General features: G+C 46.8%; 1 protein-coding gene across 4 annotated transcripts in view; it reads left to right on the plus strand.

The window, feature by feature from the left end:
• Positions 1-20,000, plus strand: part of LOC109898287 (unconventional myosin-IXAa-like) — a 274,482-nt gene that overhangs the window by 124,862 nt on the left and 129,620 nt on the right. For all 4 annotated transcript variants that reach the window (XM_031833015.1, XM_031833013.1, XM_031833014.1 and 1 more), the window contains exons 3-5: positions 4,691-4,785; positions 7,815-7,877; positions 18,379-18,478. In XM_031833015.1, the coding sequence (XP_031688875.1) occupies positions 4,691-4,785; positions 7,815-7,877; positions 18,379-18,478 (258 nt within the window). The remainder of the gene's footprint in view (positions 1-4,690; positions 4,786-7,814; positions 7,878-18,378; positions 18,479-20,000) is intronic.

Below are 20,000 nucleotides of genomic sequence, written 5' to 3' on the forward strand. Positions count from 1 at the left end.
GGGTATTATTATGTGGCTGGGTAGTTGGTCCTCAGATAGAAGGTCTAGGGTGCGCTGGGTATATCATTATGTGGCTGGGTAGTTGGTCCTCAAGATAGAAGGTCTAGGGTGCGCTGGGTATATTATTATGTGGCTGGGTAGTTGGTCCTCAGATAGAGGTCTAGGGTGCGCTGGGTATATCATTATTGTGGCTGGGTAGTTGGTCCTCAGATAGAAGGTCTAGGGTGTGATGGGTGTATTATTATGTGGCTGGGTAGTTGGTCCTCAGATAGAAGGTCTAGGGTGCCGCTGGGGTATATCATTATGTGGCTGGGTAGTTGGTCCTCAGATAGAAGGTCTAGGGTGTGATGGGTATATCATTATGTGGCTGGGTAGTTGGTCCTCAGATAGAAGGTCTAGGGTGCGCTGGGTATATCATTATGTGGCTGGGTAGTTGGTCCTCAGATAGAAGGTCGCTAGGGTGCGCTGGGTATATCATTATGTGGGCTGGGGGTAGTTGGTCCTCAAGGATAGAAGGTCTAGGGTGCGCCTGTGGGTTATAATCATTATGTGGACTGGGTAGTTGGTCCTCAGAATAGTTAAGCGTCTAGGGTGCGGCTTGGGGGGTTACTCATTATTAGTGTGGCTGGGTAGTTGGTCCTCAGATTAGAAGGTCTAGGTGCGGCTGGGTATATCATTATGTGGCTGGTAGTTGGTCCTCAGATAGAAGTCTAGGGTGCGCTGGGTATATCATTATGTGGGGCTGGGTAGTTGATCCTCAGATAGAAGGTCTAGGGTGCGCTGGGTATATCATTATGTGGCTGGGTAGTTGTCCTCAGATAGAAGGTCTAGGGTGCGCTGGGTATATCATTATGTGGCTGGGTAGTTGGTCCTCAGTATAGAAGGTCTAGGGTGCGCTGGGTATATCATTATGTGGCTGGGTAGTTGGTCCTCAGATAGAGGTCTAGGGGTGTGCTGGGTATATCATTATGTGGCTGGGGTAGTTGGTCCTCAGATAGAAGGTCTAGGGGTGCGCTGGGTATATCATTATGTGGCTGCGGTAGTTTGGTCCTCAGATAGAAGGTCTAGGGTGCGCTGGGTATATCATTATGTGGCTGGGTAGTTGGTCCTCAGATAGAAGGTCTAGGGTGCGCTGGGTATATCATTATGTGGCTGGGTAGTTGGTCCCTCAGATAGAAGGTCTAGGGTGCGCTGGGGATATCATTCATGTGGCTGGGTAGTTGGTCCTCAGATAGAAGGTCTAGGGTGCGCTGGGGTATATCATTATGTGGCTGGGTAGTTGTCCTCAGATAGAAGGTCTAGGGTTGCGCTGGGTATATCAATTATGTGGCTGGGTAGTTGGTCCTCAGATAGAAGGTCTAGGGTGCGCTGGGTATATCATTATGTGGCTGGGTAGTTGGTCCTCAGATAGAAGGTCTAGGGTGTGATGGGTGTATTATTATGTGGCTGGGTGTTGTTGTGCTGGACTGTTGTCTGGGTCTGTGCTGACTGGAGTGTAATCACCTGCTGTCTCTCTCGCTCGCTCTCTCTCTGTCTCTCTCACTGTCTCGGCTCTGTCTCTCTCACTGTCTCGCTCTGTCTCTCTCTCTCTGTTTCTCTGTATCTCAATCTCTCTCTGTCTCTCTACTGTCTCACTGTGTTTTTCTCTCTCTCTGTTTCTCTGTATCTCTCTCTCTCGCTCTGTCTCTCTGTATGTATCTCTCTCTCGTGGTCTCTCTCTCTCTCTCTCTCTCTCTCTCTCTCTCTCTCTCTCTCTCTCTCTTGTCTCTCTGTCTCTCTCTCTCTCTGTCTCTCTCTCTCTGTCTCTCTGTCTCTCTCTCTCTCTGTCTCTCTGTCTCTCTCTCTCGCTCTCTTTGTCTCTCTCTGTCTCTCTGTATGTATCTGTCTCTCTGTCTCTCTCTGTCTCTTTGTATGTATTTCTCTCTCTCTCTGTCTCTCTGTATGTATCTCTCTCTCTCGGTCTCTCTGTATGTATCTCTCTCTCTCGGTCTCTCTGTATGTATCTCTCTCTCTCGGTCTCTCTGTATGTATCTGTCTCTCTGTCTCTCTCTGTCTCTTTGTATGTATTTCTCTCTCTCTCTGTCTCTCTCTGTCTCTCTGTATGTATCTCTCTCTCTCGGTCTCTCTGTATGTATCTCTCGCTCTCTGTCTCTCTCTCGGTCTCTGTCTCCCTCCCTATGTTTCAGGGGCCAGTTCAGAATAAAACTGGCTTGGTTACTTGGTTGGTTGTTTGCCTCCAGTGCAGGACTGTACAAGGTTCCAGCTCATAAAGTGCCAATTGAAATCTGTGCTCCTGGAATGCTCCTGCTAAATTACCATTATATAATCTACAGCACTGGGGAGAGGCGAGAGGGGGAGGAGGGAGGGAGGGAGGGAGAGGGAGGGAGGGAGGGAGGGAGGGAGGGAGGGAGAGTGAGGGAGGGAGGGAGGGAGGGAGAGGGGGAGGGAGGGAGGGAGGAGGGAAGAGGGAGAGGGGGAGGGAGGAGGGAGGGAGGGAGGGAGAGGGAGGGGGGAGGAGGGAGGGAGGGAGGGAGAGAGGGAGGGAGGGAGGGAGGGAGGGAGGGAGGGAGGGAGGGACGGACGGAGGGGGAGGGAGGGAGGGAGGGAGGGAGGGAGGGAGGGAGGGAGGGAGGGAGGGAGGGAGGGAGGGAGGGAGGGAGAGGGAGGGAGAGAGCGAGAGAGAGAGAGAGAGAGGGAGCGTTTGAGGGAGGGAGGGAGGGTGCGAGGGAGGGTGGGAGGGTGGAAGGGAGCAGAGTATCTGAGTGGAGCGGAGCTGGAGTGGAGCGTTCCCAATTTGACTGGAGCACAGAGCGCGATTCCCGAAGGCTGGAGCGTCGGCCTTCTAGCCCATGAGCTCTCACTTCACCAGCTCAGGACACGCCCGGCCCAGCATGCATTTCTAGTCTACTTGTGTGCTGCTATAGCCCCTTTCTTTAGCAACTGTCATGGAGTTCACTAAATATTTTCATTAAGAAACTGATAAAACACACAGGTGCTAAATCAAGGTGACTTACAAAGATGAGGACCAATAGCAAGAGAGGGAGTGAAGTGATGTCGTGTCCACAACTAAAGAATCATTGTGGATTCTGAAAAGACACATGTCCCAAAAGCATGATGGTGTACTCACTATGTGATAAAAGAAAGAAACAAGGTGGGTAGCTAATTAAGTGTGTCTTTGTAGCAAAAAATATGATCTCTTAAAAATGTCCTTAATTTTTGTTATATTATCTATACAATAGGCCATAATTGATTTTGGCCCAGTAGGCCTGGCATATTCCAACATTCAATTTTGATTGGGTTATTCAGCCCAAAAACCTACCTTTAGAAAAACAGATAGCAGAGCCATACATGATGGGTATTAGGATCTGTGATGAATGATGATTGACTCTGTGTACAGTGTACTATACTCCCTGACTCAGTGTGCTGAACTCCCTGACTCAGTGTACTGTACTCCCTGACTCGGTGTACTGTACTCCCTGACTCAGTGTATTGAACTCCCTGACTCAGTGTACTGTACTCCCTGACTCTGAGACCTGTACTCCCTGACTCTGAGACCTGTACTCCCTGACTCAGTGTACTGTACTCCCTGACTCAGTGTACTGTACTCCCTGACTCAGTGTACTGAACTCCCTGACTCAGTGTACTGTACTCCCTGACTCAGTGTACTGTACTCCCTGACTCTGAGACCTGTACTCCCTGACTCTGAGACCTGTACTCCCTGACTCTGAGACCTGTACTCCCTGACTCTGAGACCTGTACTCCCTGACTCTGAGACCTGTACTCCCTGACTCAGTGTACTGTACTCCCTGACTCTGAGACCTGAACTCACTGACTCTGTGTACTGTACTCCCTGACTCTGAGACCTGTACTCCCTGACTCTGAGACCTGTACTCCCTGACTCTGAGACCTGTCCTCCCTGACTCTGAGACCTGTACTCCCTGAGTCTGAGACCTGTACTCCCTGACTCTGAGACCTGTACTCCCTGACTCTGAGACCTGTACTCCCTGACTGTTGAGACCTGGCCAACAGAAATACGGACCTGTTAGGAGCTCTCACACTGTGCAGCGGGGTTGGGTGTTTGTATTGATAACCAGGTGTGTGTGTGTGTGTGTGTGTGTGTGTGTGTGTGTGTGTACTGACCCCAGATATAGAGTTGTGATGTGTGTATTCCCTCTGTGCGTTCCGCTCCGTACACTAGTGGCTCCGTACACTAGTGGCTCCGTACACTAGTGGCTCCGTACAATAGTGGCTCCGTACACTAGTGGCTCCGTACAATAGTGGCTCCGTACACTAGTGGCTCCGTACACTAGTGGCTCCGTTACACTAGTGGCTCCGTACACTAGTGGCTCCGTACACTAGTGGCTCCGTACACTAGTGGCTCCGTACAATAGTGGCTCCGTACACTAGTGGCTCCGTACACTAGTGGCTCCGTACACTAATGGCTCCGATGGAATAATTTATGTACCAATGTTTTGACAGGAAGTGGTCTTCATCAGGGTTCTGTTAGTTCAACCTTTGTCATGACGTTACAGCTCAGTGGTGTGTCTTTATGCATTCATTGTAATTGTAATAATTCATTGATTTATTTACTTTTTTTTGATAGCCTTTTACCTTCTTTTGAAATGATTGTATTTCCTCACGTGTACAACGATTTTTAAATAAACCTAAATGTATCTCCTCTTCTCTCCAGGCATTCGGGAACGCCAAGACGGCTCACAACGACAACTCCAGCCGTTTTGGGAAGTTCATCCAGGTCAACTACCAGGAGAGTGGCACCGTCCGAGGGTGAGAGAGACCGCTACACCTCCTTTATCCGTCTGGACCTCCCTTCCTCTTTCATTCCTCTCTGTTTCTCTGCTGTGTGTCTTTCCCTCTGTGTCTCTCTCTCCCTCTGTCTCTCTCTCTCCCTCTGTCTCTCTCTCTCCCTCTGTGTCTCTGTCCCTCTGTGTCTCTCTCTCCCTCTGTGTCTCTGTCCCTCTGTGTCTCTCTCTCCCTCTGTGTCTCTCTCTCCCTCTGTCTCTCTCTCTCCCTCTGTGTCTCTGTCCCTCTGTGTCTCTCTCTCCCTCTGTGTCTCTCTCTCCCTCTGTGTCTCTCTCCCTCTGTGTCTCTCTCCCTCTGTGTCTCCCTCTGTGTCTCTCTCTCCCTCTGTGTCTCTCTCTCCCTCTGTGTCTCTCTCTCCCTCTGTGTCGCTGTTTCCCTCTGTGTCTCTGTTTCCCTCTGTGTCTCTGTCCCTCTGTGTCTCTCTCTCCCGCTGTGTCTCTGTTTCCCTCTGTGTCTCTGTCCCTCTGTGTCTCTCTCTCCCTCTGTGTCTCTCTCTCCCTCTGTGTCTCTCTCTCCCTCTGTGTCTCTCTCCCTCTGTGTCTCTCTCTCCCTCTGTGTCTCTCTCTCCCTCTGTGTCTCTCTCTCCCTCTGTGTCTCTCTCTCCCTCTGTGTCTCTCTCTCCCTCTGTGTCTCTCTCTATGCTCCCTCTGGTCTCTCTCTCCCTCTGTGTCTCTCTCTCCCTCTGTGTCTCTCTCTATGTGTCTCTCTCTCCCTCTGTGTCTCTGTCCCTCTGTGTCTCTCTCTCCCTCTGTGTCTCTCTCCCTCTGTGTCTCTCTCTCCCTCTGTGTCTCTCTCTCCCTCTGTGTGTCTCTCTCCCTCTGTGTCTCTGTCCCTCTGTGTCTCTGTACCTCTGTGTCTCTCTCTCCCTCTGTGTCTCTCTCTCCCTCTGTGTCGCTGTTTCCCTCTGTGTCGCTGTTTCCCTCTGTGTCTCTGTTTCCCTCTGTGTCTCTGTCCCTCTGTGTCTCTCTCTCCCTCTGTGTCTCTCTCTCCCTCTGTGTCTCTGTCCCTCTGTGTCTCTCTCTCCCTCTGTGTCTCTCTCTCCCTCTGTGTCTCTCTCTCCCTCTGTGTCTCTCTCCCTCTGTGTCTCTCTCTCCCTCTGTGTCTCTCTCTCCCTCTGTGTGTCTCTCTCCCTCTGTGTCTCTCTCTCCCTCTGTGTCTCTCTCCCTCTGTGTCTCTCTCTCCCTCTGTGTCTCTCTCTATGTGTCTCTCTCTCCCTCTGTGTCTCTCTCTCCCTCTGTGTCTCTCTCTCCCTCTGTGTCTCTCTCTCCCTCTGTGTCTCTCTCTCCCTCTGTGTCTCTCTCTCCCTCTGTGTCTCTGTCCCTCTGTGTCTCTCTCTCCCTCTGTGTCTCTCTCTCCCTCTGTGTCTCTCTCTCCCTCTGTGTCTCTCTCTCCCTCTGTGTCTCTGTCCCTCTGTGTCTCTGTCCCTCTGTGTCTCTCTCTCCCTCTGTGTCTCTCTCTCCCTTTGTGTCTCTCTCTCCCTCTGTGTCTCTGTCCCTCTGTGTCTCTCTCTCCCTCTGTGTCTCTGTTTCCCTCTGTGTCTCTGTCCCTCTGTGTCTCTCGTCTCCCTCTGTGTCTCTGTCCCTCTGTGTCTCTGTCTCCCTCTGTGTCTCTGTCTCCCTCTGTGTCTCTCTCTCCCTCTGTGTCTCTCTCTCCCTCTGTGTCTCTCTCTCCCTCTGTGTCTCTCTCTCCCTCTGTGTCTCTGTCCCTATGTGTCTCTCTCTCCCTCTGTGTCTCTCTCTCCCTCTGTGTCTCTGTTTCCCTCTGTGTCTCTCTCTCCCTCTGTGTGTCTCTCTCCCTCTGTGTCTCTCTCTCCCTCTGTGTCTCTCTCTCCCTCTGTGTCTCTGTCCCTATGTGTCTCTCTCTCCCTTTGTGTCTCTCTCTCCCTCTGTGTCTCTGTCCCTCTGTGTCTCTCTCTCCCTCTGTGTCTCTCTCTCCCTCTGTGTCTCTCTCTCCCTCTGTGTCTCTGTTTCCCTCTGTGTCTCTGTCCCTCTGTGTCTTTCTCTCCCTCTGTGTTTCTCTCTCCCTCTGTGTCTCTCTCTCCCTCTGTGTCTCTGTCCCTCTGTGTCTCTCTCTCCCTCTGTGTCTCTCTCTCCCTCTGTATCTCTCTCTCCCTCTGTCTCTCTGTCCCTCTGTGTCTCTCTCTCCCTCTGTGTCTCTCTCTCCCTCTGTGTCTCTCTCTCCCTCTGTGTCTCTCTCTCCCTCTGTGTCTCTGTCCCTCTGTGTCTCTCTCTCCCTCTGTGTCTCTCTCTCCCTCTGTGTCTCTGTTTCCCTCTGTGTCTCTGTTTCCCTCTGTGTCTCTCTCTCCCTCTGTGTCTCTCTCTCCCTCTGTGTCTCTCTCTATGTGTCTCTCTCTCCCTCTGTGTCTCTCTCTATGTGTCTCTCTCTCCCTCTGTGTCTCTCTCTCCCTGTGTGTCTCTCTCTCCCTCTGTGTCTCTCTCTCCCTCTGTGTCTCTCTCTCCCTCTGTGTCTCTCTCTCCCTCTGTGTCTCTCTCTGTGTCTCTCTCTCCCTCTGTGTCTCTCTCTCCCTCTGTGTCTCTCTCTCCCTCTGTGTCTCTGTCCCTCTGTGTCTCTCTCTCCCTCTGTGTCTCTGTTTCCCTCTGTGTCTCTCTCTCCCTCTGTGTCTCTCTCTCCCTCTGTGTCTCTCTCCCCCTCTGTGTCTCTCTCTCCCTCTGTGTCTCTCTCTATGTGTCTCTCTCTCCCTCTGTGTCTCTCTCTCCCTCTGTGTCTCTGTTTCCCTCTGTGTCTCTGTCCCTCTGTGTCTCTCTCTCCCTCTGTGCCTCTCTCTCCCTCTGTGTCTCTCTCTTCCTCTGTGTCTCTCTCCCTCTGTGTCTCTCTCTCCCTCTGTGTCTCTCTCTCCCTCTGTGTCTCTCTCCCTCTGTGTCTCTCTCTCCCTCTGTCTCTCTCTCTCCCTCTGTGTCTCTCTCTCCATCTGTGTCTCTGTTCGAAACTATGTAGAAAGTGTCTCTTGTCTAAAGTCATTCCTGTGTTGACAGAGCGTATGTGGAGAAGTACCTACTGGAGAAGTCACGCCTGGTCTACCAGGAGCACAATGAAAGGTGAGGGAGAATTAGAAAACTGTTTTCTGTCTTGGTAGAGCAGTTCCAGGATAGTGGGTTAGATTCCCGAGACCACCCATATGGAGAGAGAAATGATTCACGCATGACTGTAAGTCGCTTTGGTGTCGTTCCATGTCATTTGCGGTACCTGTTTCGAATCCAGGCTGTATCTCACCCGGACGTGATTGGGAGTCCTATAGGGCCCGGCGCACAATTGGCCCAGCGTTGTCTGGGTTTGGCCGGTGTAGGCCGTTATTGTAAATAAGAATTTGTTCTGAACTGACTTGCCTAGTTAAATAAATAAAAATATATAAATATAAAAGACCTTCATCTGGGGCGGCAGGGTAGCCTAGTGGTTAGAGTGTAGAGGCGGCAGGGTAGCCTAGTGGTTAGAGTGTAGAGGTGGCAGGGTAGCCTAGTGGTTAGAGTGTAGAGGTGGCAGGGTAGCCTAGTGGTTAGAGTGTAGAGACGGCAGGTAGCCTAGTGGTTAGAGTGTAGAGGTGGCAGGGTAGCCTAGTGGTTAGAGTGTAGAGGCGGCAGGGTAGCCTAGTGGTTAGAGTGTAGAGGTGGCAGGGTAGCCTAGTGGTTAGAGTGTAGAGGTGGCAGGGGAGCCTAGTGGTTAGAGTGTAGAGGTGGCAGGGTAGCCTAGTGGTTAGAGCGTTGGACTAGTAACCGGAAGGTTGCAAGTTCAAACCCCCGAGCTGACAAGGTACAAATCTGTCGTTCTGCCCTTGAACAGGCAGTTAACCCACTGTTCCTAGGCCATCATTGAAAATAAGAATTTGTTCTTAACTGACTTGCCTGGTTAAATAAAGGTAAAATAAAAAACAGGTCCTTCAGAAATGACCAGCCATGAGACCTATTATCGCAGATGGTTCTGAAATCGTTTCCCGAGTTAGAAACAGATACGATAAGCATTCCAGAAACATTATTTTGTTTTAAGTATTATTTGATCCCTGAGAAATAAAACTAATCACCCAAATCTGCCATTTTAATTTATAGGATTCATATAATATTCAATAAATATACAGAGCATTTGGAAAGTATTCAGACCCCTTCACTTATTCCACATTTTGTTACGTTACAGCCTTCATCTAAAATGGATTAAATTAAAAATATCCTTATCAATCTACACACAAACTCCAAGTGGGCTGTCATGTGCCTTTTACAGAGGAGTGGCTTCCATCTGGCCACTCTACCATAAAGGCCTACCATAAACACACAATACCCCATAATGACATTCCGTCTGGCCACTCTACCATAAAGGCCTACCATAAACACACAATACCCCATAATGACATTCCGTCTGGCCACTCTACCATAAAGGCCTACCATAAACACACAATACCCCATAATGACATTCCGTCTGGCCACTCTACCATAAAGGCCTACCATAAACACACAATACCCCATAATGACATTCCGTCTGGCCACTCTACCATAAAGGCCTACCATAAACACACAATACCCCATAATGACATTCCGTCTGGCCACTCTACCATAAAGGCCTACCATAAACACACAATACCCCATAATGACATTCCGTCTGGCCACTCTACCATAAAGGCCTACCATAAACACACAATACCCCATAATGACATTCCGTCTGGCCACTCTACCATAAAGGCCTACCATAAACACACAATACCCCATAATGACATTCCGTCTGGCCACTCTACCATAAAGGCCTACCATAAACACACAATACCCCATAATGACATTCCGTCTGGCCACTCTACCATAAAGGCCTACCATAAACACACAATACCCCATAATGACATTCCGTCTGGCCACTCTACCATAAAGGCCTACCATAAACACACAATACCCCATAATGACATTCCGTCTGGCCACTCTACCATAAAGGCCTACCATAAACACACAATACCCCATAATGACATTCCGTCTGGCCACTCTACCATAAAGGCCTACCATAAACACACAATACCCCATAATGACAAAGCAAAAAACAGGTTTTTAGAAATCATTGCAAATATATTAAAAATTAAAACCTGATACCTTATTTATATAAGTATTCAGACTCTTTGCTATGAGACTCGAAATTGAGCTCAGGTGCATCCTGTTTCCACTGATCATCCTTGAGATGTTTCTACAACTTGATTGGAGTCCACCTGTGGTAAATTCAATTGATTGGACATGATTTGGAAAGGCACACACCTGTCTATATTAGGTCCCACAGTTGGCAGTGCATGTCAGAGCAAAAACCAAGCCATGAGGTCGAAGGAATTGTCCATAGAGCTCAGAGATAGGATTGTGTCGAGGCACAGATCTGCGGTAGGGTACCAAAACATTTCTGCAGCATTGAAGATCCCCAAGAACACAGTGGTCTCCATCATTCTTAAATGGAAGGAGTTTGGAACCACCAAGACTCTTCCTAGAGCTGGCCGCCCGGCCAAACTGAGCAAATGGGTGAGAAGGGCCTTGGTCAGGGAGGTGACCAAGAACCCAATGGTCACTCTGACAGAGCTCCGGAGTTCCTCTGTGCAGATGGGAGAATCTTCCAGAAGGACAACTATCTCTGCAGCAAAGGCCAATCAGGCCTTTATGGTAGAGTGGCCAGACGGAAGCCACTCCTCTGTAAAAGGCACATGACAGCCCGCTTGGAGTTTGTCAAAAGGTACCTTAGGGACTCTCAGACCATGAGAAACAAGATTTTCATATCTTATGAAACCAAGATTGAACTCTTTGGCCTGAATACCAAGTGTCACATCTGGCGCTTGGTAACCTGAACCATTCCTACGGTGAAGCATGTTGGTGACAGCATCATCCTTTGGGGATGTTTTTCAGTGGCAGGGACTGGGAGACTAGTCAGAATTGAGGGAAAGATGAACGGAGCAGAGTACAGAGAGATCCTTGATGAAGAGCACTCAGGACTGAAGGTTCACCTTCCAATCGGACAACGACCCTAAGCTCACAGCCAAGGCGACGCAGGAGTGGCTTTGGGACAAGTCTCTGAATGTCCTTGAGTGGCCCAGCCAGAGCCCGAAATTGAACCCGATCGAATATCTCTAGAGAGACCTGAAAATAGCTGTGCAGCGACGCTCCCCATTCAACCTGACAGAGCTTGAGAGGATCTGCAGAGAAGAATGGGAAAAACTCCCCAAATACAGGTGTGCCAAGCTTGTCCAGTCATACCCATGACGACTAGAGGCTGTAATCGTTGCCAAAGGCACTTCAACAAAGTACTGAGTAAAGGGTCTGAATACTTATGTAAATGTGATATTTCAAATTTTTATCATTAATACATTTGCAAAAAATATATATATTTTTTTGCTTCTTCATTAGGGTGTATTGTTTGTAGATTGATGAGGATTCTTTTTTTATTTAATCCATTTTGGAATAAGGCTGTGGAAAATGTCAAGGGGTCTGAATACTTTCCGAATTCACTCACTGGCCAGTTTTTTTTTAGGTACACTACCTAGTTCACAAAAATGGATCACTCCTACAAACAGTGAGTCATGTTGCATATAAAACAGGCAGGCATCGAGGCATTCAGTTACTGTTTGATTTAATAGGGGCAAAATGAGTGACCTAATCTACTTTCAGCGGGGGTATGATCGTTGGTTTCGCCGTATCCAGTATCTCAGAAACAGCCAGCCTCCTGGGCATTTCACGCACGCCAATGTCAAGGGTTTACTGAGAATGGGGCGACACACAAACAAAAAACTTCCAGTCAACGGCAGTCCTGTGGGCAAAAACAGCTCGTTGATGAGAGAAGTCGAAGGGAAATGGCAAGAATCGTGCAAGCTAACAGGCGGGCCACAAACAGACAACATCTTGGAACTCGTCGATCCTTGTCACCGATGGGAGCAGCAGACGACATCACCGGGTTCCGCTCCTATCTGCTAAAAACAAGAAGAAGAAGCTGCTCCAGTGGGCACGACATCACCGGGTTCCGCTCCTATCAGCTAAAAACAAGAAGAAGAAGCAGCTCCAGTGGGCACGACATCACCGGGTTCCTATCAGCTAAAAACAAGAAGAAGAAGCTGCTCCAGTGGGCACGACATCACCGGGTTCCGCTCCTATCAGCTAAAAACAAGAAGAAGAAGCTGCTCCAGTGGGCACGACATCACCGGGTTCCTATCAGCTAAAAACAAGAAGAAGAAGCTGCTCCAGTGGGCACGACATCACCGGGTTCCGCTCCTATCAGCTAAAAACAAGAAGAAGAAGCAGCTCCAGTGGGCACGACATCACCGGGTTCCGCTCCTATCAGCTAAAAACAAGAAGAAGAAGCTGCTCCAGTGGGCACGACATCACCGGGTTCCTATCAGCTAAAAACAAGAAGAAGAAGCTGCTCCAGTGGGCACGACATCACCAACACCAGACAAATGAGGAGTGGGAAAACATTTTCTGGAACATGACAGGTTCCTGGTCAGTCCCCCAGACCTCAACCCAATAGAGCATAATTACGGGCTGTTAGCAGCGTGAATGTACTGCCGTCCAATCTGTAAACGCGTGAAGCCATCGCGTCAGCATAGACCAACATCCGACACCTTGTAGAATCTATACCCCAAATAATTCAGGCTGTTCTGGAGGCAAAGGGGGTCCCAGTACTAGATGGGTTTACATCATAAACTGTCTGGTGAGTGTATATTACAGCAATAGATATAAATCAGATGTAGCTGTGTATTGTTCCATAAACAACCTTATAAGTTATCTAATATTGATTCAGTATCTAAAAGGCTTAACGGCCTATAAATCATCTCCTGATTCTGTAACGTGAGGCAGCTTGATGTACAATACAATGTACCAGTACACCTCCTGGACAGGATGCTAGTCTATCATAAGACCTTATCCCCAATCCATCTCCTTAATGCTGAGTGCCAAACAGAGACGCATCGGGTCAATTTCTTCTGAGTTGTTTTGGTATGACTCGACCCAGGGAGTCAAACTACTAACCTTCCAATCTGAGGGACGGGACCCTCTTAGCCCACTGAGTTGACCCCCGTGGTAGAGAGATTATATTCCGAGTAACTTTCTTATTTTTTCCTCCTCAGTTGTTCGCTGAACCTCGAAGAAGCCGACTTCATTTCCTCAAACCACACAGGATATCTGATACTCTTCCTCATACTCTTGCTCAATAGACCAGAATATAATCGCTCTCTAACGTTAAAGCAAAGTTGTTTTATTGTTGTTAACAAAGCGTAGAGTTATATTTTGAACCTCAAGTTGAATTCATATTAGATAACATGTATGGTTGATTATGGGATATCATATACTCTATATAGGCTATTACCATGGTGATGGGGGGGTGTCGATACAGTTACATATTGTTGATGATGTTTCATTGTAGTGGGGTGATAATGATCGTATATGCATATATATATATATATATATATATATATATATATATACATACATACATACATATATATACATGCAACTCACATGCAATTTGTAATAAGACGTATCAATTTGTTTATCTAACTCATAAAGATCAATGAAATATATACGCTCAAAATCTCACGAGCACACACACACGCATGTGTATTTTCGCAGCGCACACACAGACCTCGTCCACTTCCACCCCACCCTCAATGTACCACCACAAAAAAAAAAAAAAATCCCTGTTCATTGCTGACTCAGTGAATCACAATAGCGGTAATAGGTTTATAACAGTGGGTATTTTATCCCCAAGGTCTCAGTTTGGCCCCGCTGGTCACTAAGGCTTCCAAGTCACCGTGATGACAGCACAGGAGCTCAAACTCAAACCAGACCTCCCAGCCTTCTCCTTTAGACATGGGTGCCTATAAAACACACACACACACACACACACACACACACACACACACACACACACACACACACACACACACACACACACACACACACACACACACACACACACACACACACACACACACTAATCAGGTTTCAACACCATGGCGTGACATACAATGCGGTGTTTCTTAGTTTTTTCCCCTCTGGAAACACAACCTCTCGTTGTGTGTAATATGTTCCGCAGATGGAGTCTCTACAGGCTCCGACTATTACTGACACCGTCCTAAGAGACTTTGGCAGGAGGAGATATTCTGAGTTGAGATCCTTGTGTATAGAGCACATGAACCCCCTGTATATATCCTCCACATTGACTCTGTACTGGTACCCCTGTATATAGCCTCCACATTGACTCTGTACTGGTACTCCCTGTATATATCCTCCACATTGACTCTGTACCGGTACCCCCTGTATATAGCCTCCACATTGACTCTGTACCGGTACCCCCTGTATATAGCCTCCACATTGACTCTGTACCGGTACCCCCTGTATATAGCCTCCACATTGACTCTGTACCGGTACACCCTGTTTATAGCCTCCGCATTGACTCTGTACTGGTACCCCCTGTATATAGCCTCCACATTGACTCTGTACTGGTACCCCCTGTATATAGCCTCCACATTGACTCTGTACCGGTACCCCCTGTATATAGCCTCCGCATTGACTCTGTACCGTAACACCCTGTATATAGCCTCCACATTGACTCTGTACCGGTACTCCCTGTATATAGCCTCCACATTGACTCTGTACCAGTACCTCCTGTATATAGCCTCCACATTGACTCTGTACCGGTACCCCCTGTATATAGCCTCCATATTGACTCTGTACTGGTACCCCCTGTATATAGCCTCCACATTGACTCTGTACCGGTACCCCCTGTATATAGCCTCCACATTGACTCTGTACCGGTACCCCTGTATATAACCTCCACATTGACTCTGTACTGGTACCCCCTGTATATAGCCTCCACATTGACTCTGTACCGGTACCCCCTGTATATATCCTCGACATTGACTCTGTACTGGTACCCCCTGTATATAGCCTCCACATTGACTCTGTACTGGTACCCCCTGTATATAGCCTCCACATTGACTCTGTACCGGTACCCCCTGTATATATCCTCGACATTGACTCTGTACTGGTACCCCCTGTATATAGCCTCCACATTGACTCTGTACTGGTACCCCCTGTATATAGCCTCCACATTGACCCTGTACCGTAATACCCTGTATATAGCCTCAGGATTGACTCTGTACCGGTACTCCCTGTATATAGCCTCCACATTGACTCTGTACCAGTACCCCCTGTATATAGCCTCCACATTGACTCTGTACCGGTACCCCCTGTATATAGCCTCCACATTGACTCTGTACCGGTACCCCTGTATATAACCTCCACATTGACTCTGTACTGGTACCCCCTGTATATAGCCTCCACATTGACTCTATACTGGTACCCCCTGTATATAGCCTCCACATTGACTCTGTACTGGTATGTAGTCTCCACATTGAATCTGTGCTGGTAACCCCTGTATATAGTCTCCACATTGACTCTGTACTGGTACCCCCTGTATATAGCCTCCACATAGACTCTGTACCCCTGAATATAGCCTCCACATTCACTCTGTACCGGTACCCCCTGTATATAGCCTCCACATTGACTCTGTACTGGTACCCCCTGTATATAGCCTCCACATTGACTCTGTACTGGTACCCCCTGTATATAGCCTCCACATAGACTCTGTACCCCTGTATATAGCCTCCACATTGACTCTGTACTGGTATGTAGTCTCCACATTGAATCTGTGCTGGTAACCCCTGTATATAGTCTCCACATTGACTCTGTACTGGTACCCCCTGTATATAGCCTCCACATAGACTCTGTACCCCTGAATATAGCCTCCACATTCACTCTGTACCGGTACCCCCTGTATATAGCCTCCACATTGACTCTGTACTGGTACCCCCTGTATATAGCCTCCACATTGACTCTGTACTGGTACCCCCTGTATATAGCCTCCACATAGACTCTGTACCCCTGTATATAGCCTCCACATTGACTCTGTACCGTAACACCCTGTATATAGCCTCCACATTGACTCTGTACTGGTACCCCCTGTATTTAGCCTCCACATTGACTCTGTACTGGTACCCCCTCTATATAGCCTCCACATTGTCTCTGTACCGTAACACCCTGTATATAGCCTCCACATTGACTCTGTACTGGTACCCCCTGTATATAGCCTCCACATTGACTCTGTACCGGTACCCCCTGTATATAGCCTCCACATTGACTCTGTACTGGTACCCCCTGTATATAGCCTCCACATTGACTCTCTACCGGTACCCCCTGTATATAGCCTCCACATTGACTCTGTACTGGTACCCCCTGTATATAGCCTCCACATTGACTCGGTACCGGTACCCCCTGTATATAGCCTCCACATTGACTCTGTACCGTAACACCCTGTATATAGCCTCCACATTGACTCTGTACCGGTACCCCCTGTATATAGCCTCCACATTGACTCTGTACCGGTACCCCCTGTATATAGCCTCCACATTGTACCAGTAACCCCCTGTATATAGCCTCCACATAGACTCTGTACTGGTACCCCCTGTATATAGCCTCCACATTGACTCTGTGCTGGTACCCCCTGTATATAGCCTCCACATTGACTCTGTACTGGTACCCCCTGTATATAGCCTCCACATTGACTCTGTACCGGTACCCCCTGTATATAGCCTCCACATTGACTCTGTACTGGTACCCCCTGTATATAGCCTCCACATTGACTCTGTACTGGTATAGTGTATAGCCTCGCTATTGTTATTTTACTGCTACTCTTTAATTACTTGTTATTTTTATATTTTTTAAATGTTTCTTATTTTTTCTTCTTCTTAAAACTGCATTTATTTCTTATATATATATATATATATATATATTTTGTTGTTGTATTTTTTAAACTGCGTTGTTGGTCAAGGGCTTTTAAGTAATCATTTCACTGTAAGGTCTACCTACACCTGTTTGTATTCGGCGCATGTTACAAATACAATTTGATTTGATTTAACGTAGACTTTTGCATTGTGTGATAGCTGTGTATCAGCTATGCACTATCGTGTTGACAGCTACGCATGTCTTCAGCAAAACTCTGACTCTATGGAGCTAAATGCACACGTCACAATGCAGGTTAAATGTTCCGTCTGGCGCTTCTCTCAAACTCATTGAGCCACTCAGCAGAGCTCTTCTATTCTCTTTTGTAACAGAAGATCTGTATTTACAGATTGGCGACCCAACCTGGCAACCCTCAGTCTTGGTTGTGTCTGTTAGGCACCAGACATAAAATAACGGACTGAAACAGGGGGGGATTACATGGAGATTCCTGTTAAGAAATACAAATTTTCTGTTGCAAATTGTTTTAAAAACATTGTCTGTTGTGTGCCATATTGAACACAACATCCGCTGAATTGCAGAGCGCCAAATTCAAATTAAATTATTGCAAATATTTAATTTTCATGAAATCTCAAGTGCAATATAGTTTAGCTTGTTGTTAATCCACCTGGCATGTCAGATTTAAAAAAAGCTTTTCGGCAAATGCATTCCAAGCGTTTATGTAAGGACATCTCTCTCAGCAGACAAAACATTACAAACAGCTAGCAGCCAAGTAGATTGGCCACGAAAGTCAGAAACGCAATAAATGAATCGCTTACCTTTGATGATCTTCGGATGTTTGCACTCACGAGACTCTCAGTTACACAATAAATGTTCCTTTTGTTCCATAAAGATTATTTTTATATCCAAAATACCACCATTTGGTTGGCCCGTTATGCTCAGAAATCCACAGGCTCGAGCGGTCACGACCAGGCAGATGAAAATAGTATCCGTAAAGTTCGTGGAAACATGTCAAACGTTTTTTATAATCAATCCTCAGGTTGTTTTTACAATATATAATCGATAATATTTCAACCGGACTGTACCTTCTTCAATTGGAGAGATAGAGAAAATGTCTGCTCCAAACTGTTGTGCATGCAAAACGCTGCTGGCACCCAGCCATACAATGACGCAATGTGATCTTTCTCGCTCATTTTTCAAAATAAAAGCCTGAAACTATGTCTAAAGACTGTTCACAACATGTGGAAGCCATAGAAAAATAAATCTGCTTGATATCTCTTTAAATTGAGCGAAGGCAGGCAATGGAACAGAGAGCTTTCAAGAAAAACAGCACTTCCGGGTGGATTTTCCTCAGGTTTTCGCCTGCAATATCAGTTCTGTTATATGCAATAATTATATACATATTCTAGATTCTGGGCCTGAGAAAAAGGCAGTTTAATCTGGGTATGTTTTTCATCCAAACATCAAAAATACTGCCCCCTACACTCAACAGGTTAACTCTGTCTCTCTAGGAACTACCATGTGTTCTACTCTCTGTTAACTCTGTCTCTCTAGGAACTACCATGTGTTCTACTCTCTGTTAACTATGTCTCTCTAGGAACTACCATGTGTTCTACTCTCTGTTAACTATGTCTCTCTAGGAACTACCATGTGTTCTACTCTCTGTTAACTCTGTTTGTAGGAACTACCATGTGTTCTACTCTCTGTTAACCCTGTCTCTCTAGGAACTACCATGTGTTCTACTCTCTGTTAACTATGTCTCTCTAGGAACTACCATGTGTTCTACTCTCTGTTAACTCTGTCTCTCTAGGAACTACCATGTGTTCTACTACCTTTTGGCTGGAGCCACTGAGGAGGAGAGGAAGGCCTTCCACCTGCTCAAACCGGAGGATTACCACTACCTCAACCAGGTGGACACACACACACACATACACACACACACACACACACACACACACACACACACACACACACACACACACACACACACACACACACACACACACACACACACACACACACAGTCTGTATGTGGGTCCTGTGGCCACATCCACTGAGATTTGGTCATATCTACTGATATGTATATGTTTGAATTTCATGTAGCCTCTAGTCTCTTTACATGTAGCCTCTAGTCTCTTTACATGTAGCCTCTAGTCTCTTTACATGTAGCCTATAGTCTCTTTACATGTAGCCTATAGTCTCTTTACATGTAGCCTCTAGTCTCTTTACATGTAGCCTATAGTCTCTATACTGTTTCATGTAGCCTATAGTCTCTACTGTTTCATGTAGCCTATAGTATCTTTACATGTAGCCTATAGTCTCTATACTGTTTCATGTAGCCTATAGTCTCTTTACATGTAGCCTATAGTCTCTTTACATGTAGCCTATAGTCTCTTTACATGTAGCCTATAGTCTCTTTACATGTAGCCTATAGTCTCTTTACATGTAGCCTATAGTCTCTTTACATGTAGCCTCTAGTCTCTTTACATGTAGCCTCTAGTCTCTTTACATGTAGCCTCTAGTCTCTTTACATGTAGCCTCTAGTCTCTTTACATGTAGCCTATAGTCTCTATACTGTTTCATGTAGCCTATAGTCTCTACTGTTTCATGTAGCCTATAGTATCTTTACATGTAGCCTATAGTCTCTTTACATGTAGCCTCTAGTCTCTTTACATGTAGCCTCTAGTCTCTTTACATGTAGCCTCTAGTCTCTTTACATGTAGCCTATAGTCTCTTTACATGTAGCCTATAGTCTCTTTACATGTAGCCTCTAGTCTCTTTACATGTAGCCTCTAGTCTCTTTACATGTAGCCTATAGTCTCTTTACATGTAGCCTCTAGTCTCTTTACATGTAGCCTCTAGTCTCTTTACATGTAGCCTCTAGTCTCTTTACATGTAGCCTCTAGTCTCTTTACATGTAGCCTCTAGTCTCTTTACATGTAGCCTATAGTCTCTTTACATGTAGCCTCTAGTCTCTTTACATGTAGCCTATAGTCTCTTTACATGTAGCCTATAGTCTCTTTACATGTAGCCTCTAGTCTCTTTACATGTAGCCTCTAGTCTCTTTACATGTAGCCTATAGTCTCTTTACATGTAGCCTCTAGTCTCTTTACATGTAGCCTATAGTCTCTATACTGTTTCATGTAGCCTATAGTCTCTACTGTTTCATGTAGCCTATAGTATCTTTACATGTAGCCTATAGTCTCTATACTGTTTCATGTAGCCTATAGTCTCTACTGTTTCATGTAGCCTATAGTCTCTTTACATGTAGCCTATAGTCTCTATACTGTTTCATGTAGCCTATAGTCTCTACTGTTTCATGTAGCCTATAGTATCTTTACATGTAGCCTATAGTCTCTATACTGTTTCATGTAGCCTATAGTCTCTACTGTTTCATGTAGCCTATAGTCTCTTTACATGTAGCCTATAGTC

The sequence above is a fragment of the Oncorhynchus kisutch genome, linkage group LG10 (genome assembly GCF_002021735.2).
Source record: "Oncorhynchus kisutch isolate 150728-3 linkage group LG10, Okis_V2, whole genome shotgun sequence".
Taxonomy (NCBI): Eukaryota; Metazoa; Chordata; class Actinopteri; order Salmoniformes; family Salmonidae; genus Oncorhynchus; species Oncorhynchus kisutch.